Raw genomic sequence first — 17,078 nt, forward strand, 5'->3', positions numbered from 1 at the left:
AGGCATGCTTACCTCCCCTAATACATCATAAACTCGAATTTCTACCTTCATAAATATATACTAACAATCAATCACCCATTACAAAATGTGAATCAATAATGGAAAAACTGAACGCAATTTTTAAGGAACAAACAAAAATCAAGAACACTAGGTTTATAATGCCACTTTTTGGTGGTTGCTCCAAATGAAGTGAATAATCCAAATTCATAACCATAATGTGCGTATGCTAGAAACGTTCAACGTGTTATATTTCTTATCTAAGTACACGACGTACATGTATTTTTACCAGATAATCTTCGAAAATGAGAGTACATGTAAGCAAAAGGAATTATGAATACAGAAGAGTTTACACACTTATCTAATGTGGGGGCATTCCAACTGCTGCATATTTAGTTTAGTTGCAAGTTCTAAGGTAAACGTCTCCCGAACCTCGTATAATTCCCTTACAACTTCAATATTCTAGCGAACCGACAGACGGAAGCCCTGAAACATTTTCAGCTTCATTGCCACCACTGGTAAGTCGCTGACCACCGACGGGGTTGAAGGACTCAATTGCCTGAACCCCTAGTTTCTGAAAGTCCTGGGGAGAGAGTATCTTGATATACCAGACATTATTCACAAATGCCCTGCAACATATTCACGGTAAGCGTCTGCTGAAGTATTTTCAAACTATATAAGAACATTACATGCAAAATTAGCAGACGGTAGATGAATGGACATGCACATAGGCAACAGATTCCAGGAGCACACAGGGCAAAAAGATTCAATTCAGAATATAAACTAAACAAAAATCTTCGTCTCAGAAGTCGATACCAGTCGAGAAAGCCATGTGCTAGTATGGTCTTGAACTCGAGATATTAAAAAGGAAAGTAAACGTCGAGAACTTACTCCCAAGGGTCATCTCCAAGGAGAAGTACGTCATTCTCCCTGTCGACAAATACAAGCTGCCAGCCTGATCTATGAGGGTCTACCAACTGTCCCTCGATCCCAAACATCTGAGCCAGCTCCTCTCGCAGCTCCTGATAGCTGCTGAACCGGGAGATGTCTAGTGAACGCCCAACAGATCCGGATTTGTAAACCTAAAAGAAAAAACGAGTTATAAGCCAGCATACAACTTATATAAACATCATTTACCTCGAGTGTTTCCAGGTTCAGACCTTCACAAATGTCCGAGTTGGATTCAATGGATCAACTTGCCCCGAGCTGTGCAACAACTCAGAAGAGTCTTGGACACAACTGTACATAGAATTTTGAAATCCAGAATCTCCCATTGGCATTGAGGATGAATCAGGACCAATTGATGGAGAAGCATAAGTGGGCACATTAGAGGGAAGTAGAAGTCCAGATGAGTCAATATTTACACCAAAAAGTGTACGACTTGGAGAAACTGAATTACAATTTCCCAGCTCCAAAATCGAGTCTCTACCAGAAAATGGTGGAGGAAATGTCATCGAGTTCGAGTGAGCATCAACCTGTGGATGAGCATTCTTAGAAACAGGAGATTGTTGAGGTAACTGCTCAGTTAGGATCGACTGCCCACTTCTATAGATATTCGAAAGATTTCCCGTCCCTTCAGCACACGATGAAGCAAGTATATTTCTTCTAGAGATCATGGATTCGGAGTAATTTGTGTTCGAATCCATAAGCTCTGTCCTGGGAAATGGGGGTGATGGCACATTTGAATTTTCACCCTGATGAAATTGATTGCTTTGAACCTGAAGGGTATCATGATAAGTACGCTGCTGCTGGTTTGGAATATCCTCAGATTGATTTTGTGGAGTTTGCTGGAGAATGTGTTGGGGTATATTCTCTGCCATAACTTGGCTTGGTGTCTGAAGGATGTTCTGAGGCATAGATTGTTGAACCAATTGCTGTTGCTGCTGCAATAGAGAGTTATGGAAGCCTGCCTGTTCAATATATTGGAAAGGTTGTTGAAGATGCATAATTTGCTGTCTCAGCATATCAACGCCTCCAAGGTTCGGCATTCCAGCAGCTAACATGGCTTGATACTGCTGATTATGATCATTTCCAAACATGGGAGAATCAAGTCTCTGCTGCAACCACGGCAGTGAGCCCATGGATTGCAAATTCAGTGAGTGTAGACCTTGATCCCCGACTCCTCCCCGAAGCCACATTAAGCCATTAGAAGCATCATCTCTGTTATCTGTAAAACCATTACAAAAACGTTCAGGGTACTAGAAGCCTAGGTAATAGCATCAAACGTTCAGGGTACTGGAATTTTTTTTTTAAGAACGGCGAACAATATAATCCAAAACGAATGTGAGATCCCAGTCACGTAACTACCTTCCTTAATCCTCAAAACTCTACATACACTCCAACCAGTAAACCAAAATCAGTTCATCTGATTCCCAAAAACAAAATAACTTTAATCCATTTAAATTTGCCATCTAAAGAATATGCATTAAAAAGCATCATAAACATCAGAAAATAGTTCAGACACCTAATGCATCGGGCAGAATGAATTAATTCGATAGAAAACAAGTACCATGAACAGAGGAGACTCCAGGATGCCATGGACGTTTCAACCTAAGTGGAAAAAGAGACGGATACATAGGAAATGTAGTTAAAGGCTCAATTTCCCACAACGATACCCTTGGCTGCCTCTCGCCAGCTGCTGACTCGTCCCACCCTACCTGCAAACAAAAGAAGGTATGGCCACATTTAAACAACCAAACGATGAAGATTATAGACTCTACTTTGAGACACCACAAAAGGACACAGATTACCAAATCAGCAGTACAGTAGAGAGCCATTCATACTGTAGCCCAAAATCTAAACATGCGCTACTACATAAAGTAAAGAGAAATAACGACGTCGTAAATTGCTGCAACACCTTGACAGAACGCCAATGAGAATTCGGCCAACGAACAGGGTCAAGATCACTTATTCCAGTTATAGTACCCATGTACCTGACAATTCAACTATCCACATGTTAGCATGCAGAACATGCAAATTGCGGTAAGATATCCATAATAAAAGACATACTTCTTAACCTCACAGGTAGATCAACTAATATGCAAGGAAAAATTCTAGATATCATGGAAACTTATTGTGTGCATTTCTTGAAGAAATTGTAATCACAACTCATCGGAGTTTATCAATATCTTGAGACAAAATATGTGCATTATCACAAGAATAGATAGTAATGGCTACTGATAGATGAACAAAAATTTGCTTAATTCACAAGTAACAGTTGACTAAGTACAGCTTCTTTAATTATTTTTTTTTTCCTTTATTATTATTATTATTATTTGTGATAAGAAATTGAGAACAATTAATTAAGGGCTCGTTTGATACGTTCCCGTTTTCTATTTCTGGTTTCTTTAACAAACATACAAATCATCTCATTTCTCGTTTCTAAATTTTTAAAAACAATTTGGAGCAAATTTAGCGAACCATAGCTTGGCTTTCTTTTTCAGTTTTCATGTGCCCCTCTTTCTTTCTTCCTTCCTTTCTCTCTCTCTGACTATTGTAAGCCAATGTCACTAAAAATTGGCTAGAGTAGGAGGTGATATTGTAGATCAAATTTGAATAACATTTGAAGGATAAAACAAAACATTGACCAAAATAGAATGAATTAGTTCAGCAAATGATCAAGGAAACAAACTATTAAAATCACTTGATATTGGAAAAGTATTGCCAAATATCTAGGTTATCTCCAATTTTGCCAATTTTCTGGAAAAACAACCTTCCTCACTATCATTGTCAAGGGTTTCATCCCTGCTCCTAGAAAGAACTTGTGAGACATCTAATCGTGAACACTTAGAAAGAACTTGTGAGACCTCCAATTGTGAACACTTGCACTGGGAAGGGTAAGAAATATAATGTGTGGTTAGGCAGACCATGCGTGGATGAATGGTGCATGGATGTATCATATGAGAGTGGAGGATTTTTGCAGCAGTTTGAGTAGCCATTTGATGTAGTAGAATACTTTGGGGACTTTCGTCTAGATGAGACATTCAACTCACTTGAATAGCCCATGTTTTGTCTCGTGTTTCTATTTTGTTTGTGATTGGTTGAATAACCCACTGTATATTGAAGAACTATCAACAGAATCAGTGTTCGGTTTTAAATTATTCCTCTGTTTGTATGCAATTTCGTAATCTAGATAGTACCCAACATATTAGTATTAGATCCAAGTTCATCGGAAGAGAAGGCAGAGATTGGCGCAAGAACAACTTAAGGAGAGGATGGAAAGCACTAAGAAGTAAGAAGGAAGTTGTTGAGATCAAATAAGTACTACAAAGGTTGGGAAAGAATCGGGCGTGTGTGAAGGAAAATATGTGGGAGATGAAAAAAAACCATGGCTACCATGTTGCTTGAATTCTCCCATGGTAAATGTCAAATATCGGCAACTGTAACAAGAAGTTCTTTGGAGAAACAAGTTCATCCCAAGAGAAAGCGGAGATTGGCGCAAAAACAACTAAAGGAGAGGATGGAAAGCACTAAGAAGGAAGTTGTTGAGATCAAATAAGTACTACAAAGGTTGGGAAAGAATCAGGCGTGTGTGGAGGAAAATATGTGGGAGATGAAAAAAAAAACCCATGGCTACAATGTTACCTGAATTCTCCCATGGTAAAGGTCAAATATCGTCAACCGTCACAAGAAGAGCAAGAGGCTTGATCGTAACGAAGAAGGTGATCAAAGTTTTAAAAAAAAACTAGAGACATAAATCTTATCTAGTGAGAATCTAGATTTATGTTTGTTCACGATAGAGAGGAATTTTTAGATTCATTAGTAGTCAGATATAGACGGTTTTGATTGTGAGTTCAGAGCAGGGTGTCATGATTGTAGCGTTGGGAAACAAAGGTAAGAATTCACGTCATGGGATGATTTGAGGACCAAGCTTTTAGCAAGGTTTAGATCATGAAATGAAGGCCATTTATGCGGCCAAGTTTTGGCCTTGAAAACAAAAGGGCAATTTATACAAAAGGAAACAATGGCCCAATGGCTGAGTTTAGGGAGATGTCCAAGACGTAATCAACACCATTGTTGAAGTTCCTTGAAGATGTTTTGGAGAACACTATCCAAAACGCACTTCATACAACCATTAGGGCTATTGTTATCATTACGAAACCGATTCCGCAAAAAAGTACTATGAAGTGAAATTAGACTTAGAGTCGAAGGCAACAAGGCCAGGCATTGCTTCAGACAAATCGGTCCAGCTAAGCCCAGAAAAAATTGTAAATTCCAATGCCATCAAGCCCACAAATCGCACTTCCAGCTTAATACCAATCCAATCAGTTACCCTACCCTAATAAGGGGAATACCAATCCAAGAGGGTATCAGAAGTTGAGTTTCAATGAACAGAGAAAAAGGGCTCTGCTTTAGGTGCAACAAGATGCATATGATAGGGCACAATTTCAGAACTCATGAATCTTACATTCTGTTTTCAGAAAACATGAATCTGATAAGCATATGATAGGGCACAGTGTTGCTAGTGAACAGCCTTGAAGAGAATGAAGTCGTCCAAGAGGAATCAGCAAAAGAACCACATGAGGCACAAAATCTGGAGGTAGGGATATGGTGGAATTGGACCTGAAATCTGATATTGGGTTTTCGCTCCGGGAACAATAAAGGTCAAAGGGTTGATAGGTGAAAAGAGGCAATGATTTTAATCAATTGGGGAGTCACCCATAAAAATTCATCTCATAAGTGGGGGATGAATTGATGTTACCTCTTACAACATCGTCAAATTACAAGGTGGTAATGGGAATGGGATTTGCGATGCTAGGCAAGGTAGTTTGTAAGTCTGTCATGGTAAGGACTACTCGAGTTGACAGTTCAAGAGAATTTCTTACCTAGGTTGGAATTGGAGAAGAATAAGGTCACCATGGAGGGAGACCCATTATTAACAAAGGCTTTTCTCTCAAAAGATTCTCACTCAAACATGGTCAGATCTAGATCAAGGGTCTAAACCTCAAGGAAAAGGCAATGGGGTTAACGTCGAATGAAATGTCTGCGTAACTTAAGGAACTATAAGCACCTAAAAGAGATGGTGACCATCAAATTGTGTTGGAGGGCCAACAATCGGTTAATGTAGGACCTTACAAGAAGGCTCATTCCCATAAATCATAAATAGAGAGATTAATCATTGAAATGTCGGCTTTCGAGATAATCAGACCATGTTACAACTCTTTCTCAAGCCCAATACTCCTATTTAAGTAGAAAGATTGGGTTGGAGACTCAATGTGGATTACCATAGTTTAAAGGTGATTGTATCAAATAATTTTCCCACACCTGCCATTAAGGAATTACTAGATGAGCTCCACCTGTCAACTGTTTATTCCAAACTTGACTTGAAACCTAAGTACCATCGAATCAAAATGCATGGGTCTGATTCCCCATTTTTGAAAGCAAGAAAGACATTACGAGATTTTAGTGAAGCCATTCAGACTATCCAATGCTCCAACCATCTTTCAATCGTCAATGAACCCCATGTGTTTCGTCCCTTATGGAAAATATTCATACTCGCTTTTTAATGATATTTTGATTGACAAACCCTGATCTTGCAACCTATGTGAAATATAAGACAATTATCTTCAACATTTAGTATGATCAAGTGGCGGATAAGATACGTAAAAGGCTTGCTTCTTGAAAGAGAGGTTTGTTCTTCAAAGATGATAGGATAACCCTCATTCGTTAAATTTTGAGTGGAGTTCCCGTTTACTTATTGTTCTCTCTTTAAGGATCCTTCTCCAATGTGTAAGAATCTAAAGAAGATGAGGGATTCTTTGTGGAAAGGGGTTGATGAAGGGAAAGGTGCCCATTTGGTGAATTGTGAGCGGGTGGGAAAGCCAATGAGCATTAGAAGTAGGGAATTTAAAATCTCATAACAAAGCCCTCCTGACTTAATGGTCGTGGCATTTTTCCCTTGAGCCTACTCCCTTTTGGCATAGGATAATTGCAAGCAAATACGACTCTCATACTTCTGGGTAGATGTCAAGTAAGGTCAAAGGCACCGAAAGAAACCTTGGTTCATTGTTCTGTGGGTGATGGGAATGCTACGATTTTTGGAAAGATAAGTAGATGGAGGATAGAACCATCTACGATACATTTCCTTGTTTATACCACTTGTGTTGTATGAAAAATTGTCAAGTGGTTGATGTTGTTCAATCTAGGAGCTCTAACTCTCTTTCGCTTGGGTTCCATCATAATTCATCTAATAAGCAACTGATCTTTGATTGGAGAGGCTGAGTTTAAGTTGTGAAGAAGGGACTTCGTCTCAAGAGTCTTGACCCGGCTAAAGGCTTTTCATTTAGCTCCTTTCATCGATACTTATTGAACCTTTCTCCACCTAGTGAGTTTGTTCTCACCACTCTTTGGAATGTGAAAATCCTAAAAAAATGTTACGTTCTTCATCTCACAGGCTATCCTGGGAAGAGTTAATACTCCTGATAGGCTTTTGAGGAAGCTGTAGCTGTCTTCCTTGATTGGATCGTTTCATTGCATCCCTTTGTTGAAAAGTGGAGGAAGACCTAGATCATGTCTTATGGAGCTGCAAGTTACATTATTCCGTCTGCAATCACGTTTTTGTTGCGTTCGGTATCCAGTTTGCTAGACACAAAGATTATAGGGAGATGCTAGGAGTTTCTTAGTTACCCTCTTTTTTCATAATAAAGGGAGATTTCCTTGGCAACATGGGATATTTTCTGATTTATGGGGTCTTTGGGAGAAGAGAAACAAATAAGAACCTATAGAGGTATAGAGTGGGTCCTTATGATTTTTGGTCCCTCGCTAGATTCTATGTTCCTTTTAGGGCATCGGTGACAATCGTTATGTAATTAATACATTAGGTTTCATTCTGCTTGACTGGAGTCCCTTCGTTTACAGGTCTACCTTTTTTTAAGTGGTCTTCTTTCTTTTGGATGCTCTATATTCGTTCATTCTTTCTCAACGAATTCTCCGAACTTTAAACCAACTTCTCAAAATGTATTCTTTTGTATGGACTGAAGATGAAGATGTGACCTTTGAAGTTCTGAAACAAGCAATAGCTACTCTACCCTTGTTAGCACTTAATAGTTTCAGCCTTCCTTTAGTAATTGAAACGAACGCTTCAAGAACGTGATTGGAAGCATTGTTTCCACAATGACACAAGCCAATAGGCTTCTTTAGTCAATCCTTATTTTCCAGGGCCAGAATTAAATCAGTCAACGAACGTGAACTTATGATCATCATCCTAGCAAATCCAAGGTGGAGGCATTACTTGCTTGGTCAAAAGTTCAAGGTTCGAATTGATTAGAGATCTTTGTGTCATTTGCTCGAATAAAGAGGTATACCCTTAGAGTATCAAAATAGGTTGAAAAAATTAATCGGTATGATTTTGGAATCAGGTACCCAGTCGGATTGTTGAATAAATCCCCAAATTATCACCGACAACCAAATTGAATGTACTATTTGTTTTTCACGATCATCAATGGGTCGACCATTCAAAGGGAGGTCGAGACCAATGTCGTGCTGAAGCAACTCCAAGACCAAATAGAGAGAGAACTCAAGAGCAAACATAACTACTCAATGCATTAGGTTTGGGATCGTGTTTCTCTTTTGGTTGTGAACAGAAGAACCACCATTAGCGCAATGTTTGGTTTTCATTATTCCCGAGTTTGTGAGTTAGTATATGTTTTGCAGGTGAAATCTCGTTAGATACCTAACAAATTCTATTTGGTTGACACAAGTAAATTTCCTATCTCCATTGAAACAGAAAAATTATCTTCCATAAGTGGAAAAGTAACATTACAACCATCCGAGGAGACAAACAATCACTTACTCTTTACGAGCTAGAAAAATCGTGAATGCATTGCCAATAGAACCAACCAAACAATTTTATCATTTAAATGCAATAGACTCCCACAATTGGAATGCAAGAATACCTTCTCTTTTTCTTTTCTTTTCTTTTTTTTTTTTTTTTTTCCTTTTTTTCTCTTTTTTGTATGAAGCTATTTCATTAAAAGTATGAAATAATCGAAGGGAGGGAAAGACCGATAAGCTACATAAAATGCCTACAAAAGTATTTGCACCAATAAAAGGTTGAGGGAGATATGCAAGAATTTTCTACAACAAACAGATGATAATGAATTATTTAGAGTTATCATATCATACCTTCGAACGCTTGACTCTTCAGTTTCAAAAAGCATCCGAAAACGCATTCCTACTGAAACACGGGTATGAAATACAGCTTTAACATACTTTGTCAGAGGGATGACAAACTCTGATGGGCTAGCCCTGGAATTAATTTTTGCAAAAGAAATTGCTTCAAAATGAGCCAAAGTAGACTATAAAACCAGCTATAACAGTAGCAGAAGGAAAGAATATTTTCGAACCTGGGGTTGTAGAACACTGTGAAACAGCTATTAGTTGCAGCAGCATGAGCTGCAGCAGCCAGGAGTCCAATGTGCATGCTATCACTTGATAAAACAGAAGAGGGCATCACAGTCTGTGGTCTTGTGGCACGACGTATTCCCAAAAGAAGCTGATTTTTTTCATTCCTAGATAAGTGATTCAGGGAGCTCAATAATAAACTCCGAAACGGAAGCCCTAGTGTGAAAACACATATAAACAAATTGGAATAGTTACCATATAAAAAGTACAGAATCCCCAGCAACCAATCTTTTGGCACTAACAAACACACTCCAACCAGTTGTAAGAAGATGTCGTTTTGGCTGTCCTGTGGAAACAAAGAGAACAAGCCACGTTAGCTGCAGATGCAGCTTACGATTCCCAAATAGTTTTTTATGTGGGAAACAGACTTTCAACAAGCGAGATGATGGTGCAAGGAAACGCACAGGAATACACCACATCATACAGAAAAGAAAAATTCAGAACACAGGAACCCCCCAAGCAACCTTTACATAACCTATACAGGTAAAGGAGAAAATAAGAGGAATGAGAAAAATAAAGGAAAGAAAAAAAATAAGAAAATTTTGAGATGCAGCAACAGTAGATACGCAAAGTGAAATCGCTTAATCTCTGTCCCATCAATGTTGTTAAAAAACCTTTTGATCTTTTCAAGTTCAAAAGCTCAAAAGTTTGATGGAGCTAGCACGTGACACCTTAGGAAAATGGACAATAAATCGAAGATCCACTCATCCACAGCTTATCTGCAAGAATGGATCATTGGAGTTGAATGAACAATGGAATATCTCCTATGAATGCCATTAGAGACAATCCGACCCATGATCACTAATCCCACGAGCCATCTCCTAAGGATCGCTCAGATCTTAAAATCAAGGTTTTACAACTTCAAGGCCCCGTAGATGTGGGTTTAGAGAACCCACTTCACCAAGTGAGTGAGATACACCTCCTCTCTGTTTTCTTCTACCCCTTCCCATAAACAACTCTTGTCAACGTACCAATCCTCTATAGCCAATAGCAGTTAGCAGCCTAGAACCAGACTAATAAATAGTAGAAGGTATATTTAATAATTTGATAATTAGTTGTGAGTGTATGTATTAATAAAAAACTTACTTTTCATTAACGAAAGAGTACAAGGAGGGAAAATAAGACATCCTCCCAACCTACAAAAACCAAACGAGGTTATATATATTATATTATCTAAAAATGGAAATATTAGTATAAGACGGCGGTGAGAAACAATGACTTGCAGCCTCCGTGTCAGTCACCCACTTGTGATTCTACCCCTTCATTAGGGAACAAAGGAGTTGTTCTTCCATCACAAAAAAGTACTAATATTAAGAATTTGATCCATCTAAAACCTAAACTTTGAAATTATCTTTTAGGAGGCATTTGCTATGGAGTTGGGGAAGCAGGCAGGGGGTTCCATGGTGCATCAGTAATTTACAATATTAATACCAAATAATTAATTTAGATTCAATAAAAAACCACGCCGTTAGAGAGAAAATGAAGGGAATACAAGCAGGCAATACCAAAAAAAGAACCATCCTTCTCAAGAGGCAAGAACTTCAATGGATAAAGGATCCAACTTCTTAAAATGAAAAATAAATTTAATTTAATTTTTTATTTAATATAAAATAACTTATTTAACAAAACATTATTTCAAAATACTAATTTCACTATGCATAATTAATAGAACTCTTGCTAGTAGTGCTCGCTCTCTCTCTCACTCTCTTCTCACCCATCCGCCCTCCACCTCTTATCTGCAAATAGAGATGTTCATTTTTCTAGCAAGAACCCACTCCATATCCACGATTAAGCAGGAAATGAAGGACTGGAGGCATGATGGGGAATTATTCCCCATAACCTAAAAGAGGATTAGGAATATGATCTTGCCTCCCATCCCTACCTTGTTGCCCACGTTCATATATATATTTAGTTTATTTGGACTAAAATGAAATACTATTTTGTCTTTTCATTTGCAAGATGGAGAATTAAATGGTGGCAAGGTTGGGGACGAGGAAGCCATCCCCATCCTTGTTCCTGCTCTACCCTTGAGCAACCCTAGCTACAAAGCCACATCCTCACCACCAGTTAATACCCAATTTGTTGTTTGGTTCAAAAGGTTTAGTCGTAAACCATTGTTTAGCCACAATTGTAAACCATCGCTTAGCCACCATCAAACTGAAATCCTTCTCCCTTGTAGTAAACCTCAAATACTAGAAGAAGATATAGCAAAAGCTTCAAAAGGCAAACCTTTCTCCATTGATGCGCATTGAAGCACTATTGATGGATTATGAGATATTTCAAGCTTCTATTTGAATTTCCCCCCAACCACAAATCTTTCAAAGAAAAGTGAATCGTTGATGAAACCACGCATCAAAGAAGAAAATCTCAGTAGTGTTTATTATGGAGCTTAACCCTCAAGACTAACTGGACTGTTAACCTACCACCTACAACTAGGTAAACAACTAAATAAGTACCAACTAAAACAATTGGATTCAAATGAAAAGAACAAAATAGTTACATTATACTACATAAATTTGTTTATTTTTTTTATTCGGTCCTACAGATTGCGAAACGCGCAAACAAATGGAAGCTCAAATTTGATTAAATTTTTCATCAAGTCCTATAGATTGAGAAACTCACAAACAAATACTCAACTAAGTTAGTTAGGTTGGACACTACAATTGAGGAAAAAGAAGGCTGCTTCTCCGAGTAGGGAAACAAAAAAGAGGATGGAGATTTTTAAAGACCTTATTATGTCCATCGACATCTCAAAAAATTAAAGGGGCTATTAATCACAAAAGACCAAATTACAGAGATGTTCTTCTTAGTACAAATATCATTAATGAAAATATAAAAGGCCAACCATCAGACCCATCTCATTTAATCCATTGCCCCCTCTCCCCCGAACACAAGTTCGGGCAGTACTTCCATAGGAACAAACTCAAAGACCCGCACCTTACTTCCCTTCAAATCAAAGCACATCATTGTCCTTCAAAAGAAAACCATCCACAACAGGTGGTATAGGATTTTGAGTGCTTCACAAACCCACATATTACCTTATTTTAACTCAGCCCATTTCAACCCAACAAAGACATCTTTATAAGTGAAAAAACAAAATAGGCACATATCCTCTACCAGAGAGTGAGCACTTTCCATTTCCTTAATGAAACCTGGAAGCAAGAGTTCTTTGGTGAATAAGTGACATCGTACAAGGGTTAGATGAAGGAAAGAGGCCTTTCCTTGAATAAAAGAGACTTTCAAGAAAATCAATAATGCCTATGGAGGTTTAGGGGAAGTTGCAAAAATGCCTGAGTGAAAGGATTTGATGGAGATTAGCATTTAAGGAAAGGAAAGGAAAAATTATTGTTGATTCCAACAGCTGGCAACATTTTATGAGGAAAAAGTTTCCTTCATTCCATTGGTGAGATGAAATTATAAAAGTGGCAAAGGTGCTAAGAAGATTTGCAAAAGAATTGTGTGTTGTATGAGAAGTAATGCTATAGTCTTGAATATAGGGGAAGATATACATCAAATGAGAGAATGTAGGTAAGATTAAAAAATGGACTTGAAATTTGTATCTGTCCTCAAATATGCGACGATTTTGCTCTCTCCAAGTTAACCAAAGGAAGGCTTTGTTGACAAAACCACACAAGACCTCATTTTCTTTGCTAAAGGATGACCCATAAAGAGAATCTCTAAAAGAGTGATTGGATCATTTGGAAATGCAAGTGCGTAATACAGGTTGAAAGCCTTCCAGAATTTTGCCCATAAAGAATTAGCAAAGTGGCAAGGGTGAAAAGGTGCATCATGGTTTCTCCACTTTTCTAACTAAGAACACACCAATCCGGCGAGGAGACAATCCAGGCGACTTCTTGAAATAGTTAAATTGCTTAAGATTTTGGGTTTTGTGGTGATTTAACATGGTATCAAAGCAGGTGGTGATCATGTATTCAAACCTCTAAAATATCATTTTCTCCTCAAGTAATATTGATTTCCACTTGTCGAGATTTCTACAAGTTTTCAAGCCCACAAGTGAAAGAGAGTGTTGAACTATTGAAATAACTAAAATTACAATAACCCATTAGTTTAAGCTTTTGGGTTTAGTGGTGATTTAACAGATACATTTATAACCTAACTCCCACATAAAAAATTGAACCTTGGAATGGGTCCTTTCCATTGTGGTGAATAAAAATAATGTAGATTGGTTGCCATTGGATGAAAGATGTCGTGTGAGGGATTTGGCCGTGTGGGAGCTTTTGGTATCAAGAGCCTATCTCCAATGGACTTGGAAATTTGGTCTTTGGGGAGGGAGAAGAAATGTGGGATAGATTGGTCCACTCATTCATTTCTTCTTCGGTAAGGCTTGGACGAAGGCCCAAATCCCAAGTGGTTGCCTCCTCTTTCCATATATCTGCAATAGAGTTGTCTTTGCATAAGGCTAGAGCGTGAGACTTGGGCACGTGTTTTTTTAGCACTAAACCAATCCAGCGGTCATTCGAGAAGGATGTGGACTTCCCATTACCAATTAAACTCACAGTATTATCATAGTCCATATCTCTCTACTCCATAATGTATCTTCAAGGCACCAAGATGCTTCAAGCTTACAGTTGCCTAGGAGATTACCAAGACATTGCTGCAATGAAACGTCTCCATAGGGCTATCCTTGCGTTGTAGAATATCCTTATCCACTTTGCAAGAAGACTCCTGTTCTTGGATTCAATATCAATCAAACCCAATCAACCTTCAATAACGAAGTTAGTCTACGTTCTTCACCATCTTCAAAACCCAATCAGAATTCAATAACAGAGTTAGTCTACGTTCTTCACCATCTTCAAAACCCAATCAGAATTCAATTTAGAGGAAAGATTGCGACTACAAGAGTCTTGAGACCGGAAGACCCCTCTCTCTTTTCTTCTTTACTATCATAGGAGATACTCTTAGTCGCTCAGTTCATTATTGCCTTAAGAAAATTTTGAAGGGCTTTATGTTTGGTAGAAACAGGTCGAAGTCCCCATTCTTCAATACATTGATGATACAATCATTTTTCGCCCTAATGAAACAGTTGTTCTTCAAAATTGATGGGACATCCTGAATTTATTTCTGGCTGGTTTAGGGCTTTCTCTTAATTTATCAAAACCTACAATGAATGTAATTCAATGCTCATACTCTAGTAAGAACTAACTCTGTCGGGAGTGTTGTATATTTAATGAACATGATATCACAATTACTTCGTAGCAAAAAAAAAAATTATTATATTAATAATTTCCTTGACAGCTTCATTCCAAATGCCAACAAAATCAGAGTACTAAAAAACCATTAACAAAAAAAAACTTCCGAACTTATTTCCAAAAAGGAGAGATTCACCATTAACAAAGAAAACCTTCGCACTTATTTCGGCTAATGGACAGAACTTCACGGGACTTACCTCGAAAAATATGCCTAAACTTCCATTCGACATCATGAAGGTCCCTTGCAATCAGCTCTTGTGCTGGTGGCTGTTGTGAAAAATCCTGCAGGACCATAACAAAGAAAAATGTCAAAAGTCATCCATCAGATCCAACAGAATCATATAATAGAATATATGTATGTACCAGTGGAGGAAAAACTTTCTCAGCAGCACGACGAGGTACAGAGAAACCTCCATGGGTGCTTGTATCACTCGCTGTCAACGTCTTGCAAAAGTAATTTGTTGGCTGTCTACTCGGAATCCCCAATTCCATGGGTAGAAATGTATCCTTTTGCTCTTGCTGTACGAATGAAATAAATTGAGCAAAGGTATATTAATAAATGTGGCAAGAACAACTGAACGAGAAACAGAGTCGTAGAGATATTTTACTGCAGTCAGCGGCTGTAATGTCATCTGGGCATACACTTCATCCGTTTCCACATCTGCCTGAAATGTCACACATACAAATCTTGCTTAAAAGCCCTCCTAGCTATATCAATTTCATTTCCTCATTCATGATTAACAGGAGATTAATGGAATATTTACGCCATTAATCATGTAACGAAGCTAAACACACTCAAATTACATGAAACATAGAGAACCCACATGCATTGTAACATTGTGAAGTTGACATATCAACTGGGGAGGTAGGTTCGGGTAATTGGGTATGTGTCCATCAACTTCTTTGTTCGTCGTCGCAGCAACCTACAGACCGAACGAAACGACAGAAAAGTCCTATCAATTTCACAGGTTTATGCAATGACAACTCATTTAATTAAAGAACTTCTCAACTTTTCTCCATGCAAATAAGAACTTAAAATGAAAAGGCTAGCCGCAAAAAAAAAAAAAAAAAAAAAAAAAAAAAAAAAAAAAAAAAAACCATAGAACCTGTTCGCTGTGACCCTGAGGGAAGTAAACAACCCGAGTCCCAGCAGTTGGGAGGGACACAAGGGGCCCCGCGCATGCATGCCATAGCTCTGAATTCAAGCATTTCTTTTCCCCTCCTATAATCATCATCATCATTACATCGCCATAATTAAAGTTCAGCACAGAAGATCAAAACTAATGGCGGGTGACGAGGGAACCATAGCATTTAATAAAGGAAGAAAAAGAACAACAAAACGAAAAAGGGGGCACATCATAATCATAGTAACAGCTCAAAACAGGATTTCAATCGTCCCAAATTGAAGCAGTAAATCAAAATCAAAAGAGAAAGAAAACAAATCATACCTTCGTGATCCTGCTGACCAAACCCTGATGTTGAAAGCTTCATATCAAGCTTTCCCCAATACTAAAAAAGACTCCAAACTCACACACACACACACACACACACAGAAAAATTCAAAATAAAACTAATAGTAAAACCCTAATCGACAGGACAAGAACCCTGCCTGAAACTCATACCTCTCAACCGAACACATCAAGAAGATTCTTCCGCTGCCTAAACCCAACGCAATCACTCACAACCCAACCGCGCTCTCCCATCTCCCCTCGCCCCAAATCAACCCAACCCAATATCCATCCTCGCAAACCCATAATGTTTTTTAGGGTTTAAGCGCAAAATCCCCCAAAATCGAACACTCAATCCAAACAAATTCAAACCTCAATCCACACAAATCAAAAGCCAATCCGTACAAGATCGTCTAGAGAGAAACAAAAATAAAACGAAAGGCTACAACAATCGAGTGACGAAACGGAGAAAGAGGAGAAAAATTAAACCCAAAAAGAACGCCCCCTCTCACTGACAAAACAATTGTAGAGTAAGCCGGTACCACAATCGGACTGACTGAGAATGTCAGTCAGTACAAATACACTGAGAGAGAGAGAAAATTAAAAAAAAAAAAATTTAAAAAATTTTAAAAAAAAAAAAAGCGTAAAAGAGAAGAGGTGGTGGTTCAAAGTGGCTTCTTCCAAAACCCCTCCCCCAAAAGATGAGAGAGAAAGAGAGACAGAGACAGAGGAGAGAGAAAGCACGGTCAAGGCGGTGTCTCTGTAAATGTTTTAAGAGTGAGAAAAAGAGAAAATCTATAACCCAAAAAGAGAATGGAGTCCAGGAGATACTAATTTAGGACGACACAATCACAGCCGTTTGTCTCTCCTTATCTTTTGATCCTGACCGTTTATTCTCCCCCCTTGATTTGACAGCAGGCATGTGCCAACCATCCTCCACTGGTCCTTGTCAGACGTACGGATTTATGTTAAATAATCAATTTTTTTCCTTTTTTTTTTTTATTTTTTTTTTTTTTCTCCA

The 17,078-nt window shown here is 38.3% G+C and overlaps 1 protein-coding gene across 1 annotated transcript; it reads right to left on the reverse strand.

Moving 5' to 3' along the window:
* Nucleotides 1–136: 136 nt before the first annotated feature.
* On the reverse strand, nucleotides 137–16,831 carry LOC111808386 (auxin response factor 8). Its single transcript, XM_023694318.2, has 14 exons — nucleotides 16,058–16,831; nucleotides 15,716–15,831; nucleotides 15,434–15,532; nucleotides 15,218–15,274; nucleotides 14,973–15,128; nucleotides 14,807–14,891; nucleotides 9,595–9,685; nucleotides 9,342–9,506; nucleotides 9,121–9,243; nucleotides 2,855–2,930; nucleotides 2,507–2,654; nucleotides 1,158–2,164; nucleotides 889–1,079; nucleotides 137–626 (listed from the first exon to the last, which is right to left on the reverse strand). The coding sequence occupies exons 1-14, from the start codon at nucleotides 16,098–16,100 to the stop codon at nucleotides 452–454; spliced, it is 2,532 nt and encodes an 843-aa protein (XP_023550086.2). The 5' UTR covers nucleotides 16,101–16,831; the 3' UTR covers nucleotides 137–451.
* Between the last annotated feature and the right edge of the window lie 247 nt (nucleotides 16,832–17,078).

Source organism: Cucurbita pepo, chromosome 13, assembly GCF_057944985.1.
Source record: "Cucurbita pepo subsp. pepo isolate OVF chromosome 13, ASM5794498v1, whole genome shotgun sequence".
Lineage (NCBI taxonomy): Eukaryota > Viridiplantae > Streptophyta > Magnoliopsida > Cucurbitales > Cucurbitaceae > Cucurbita > Cucurbita pepo.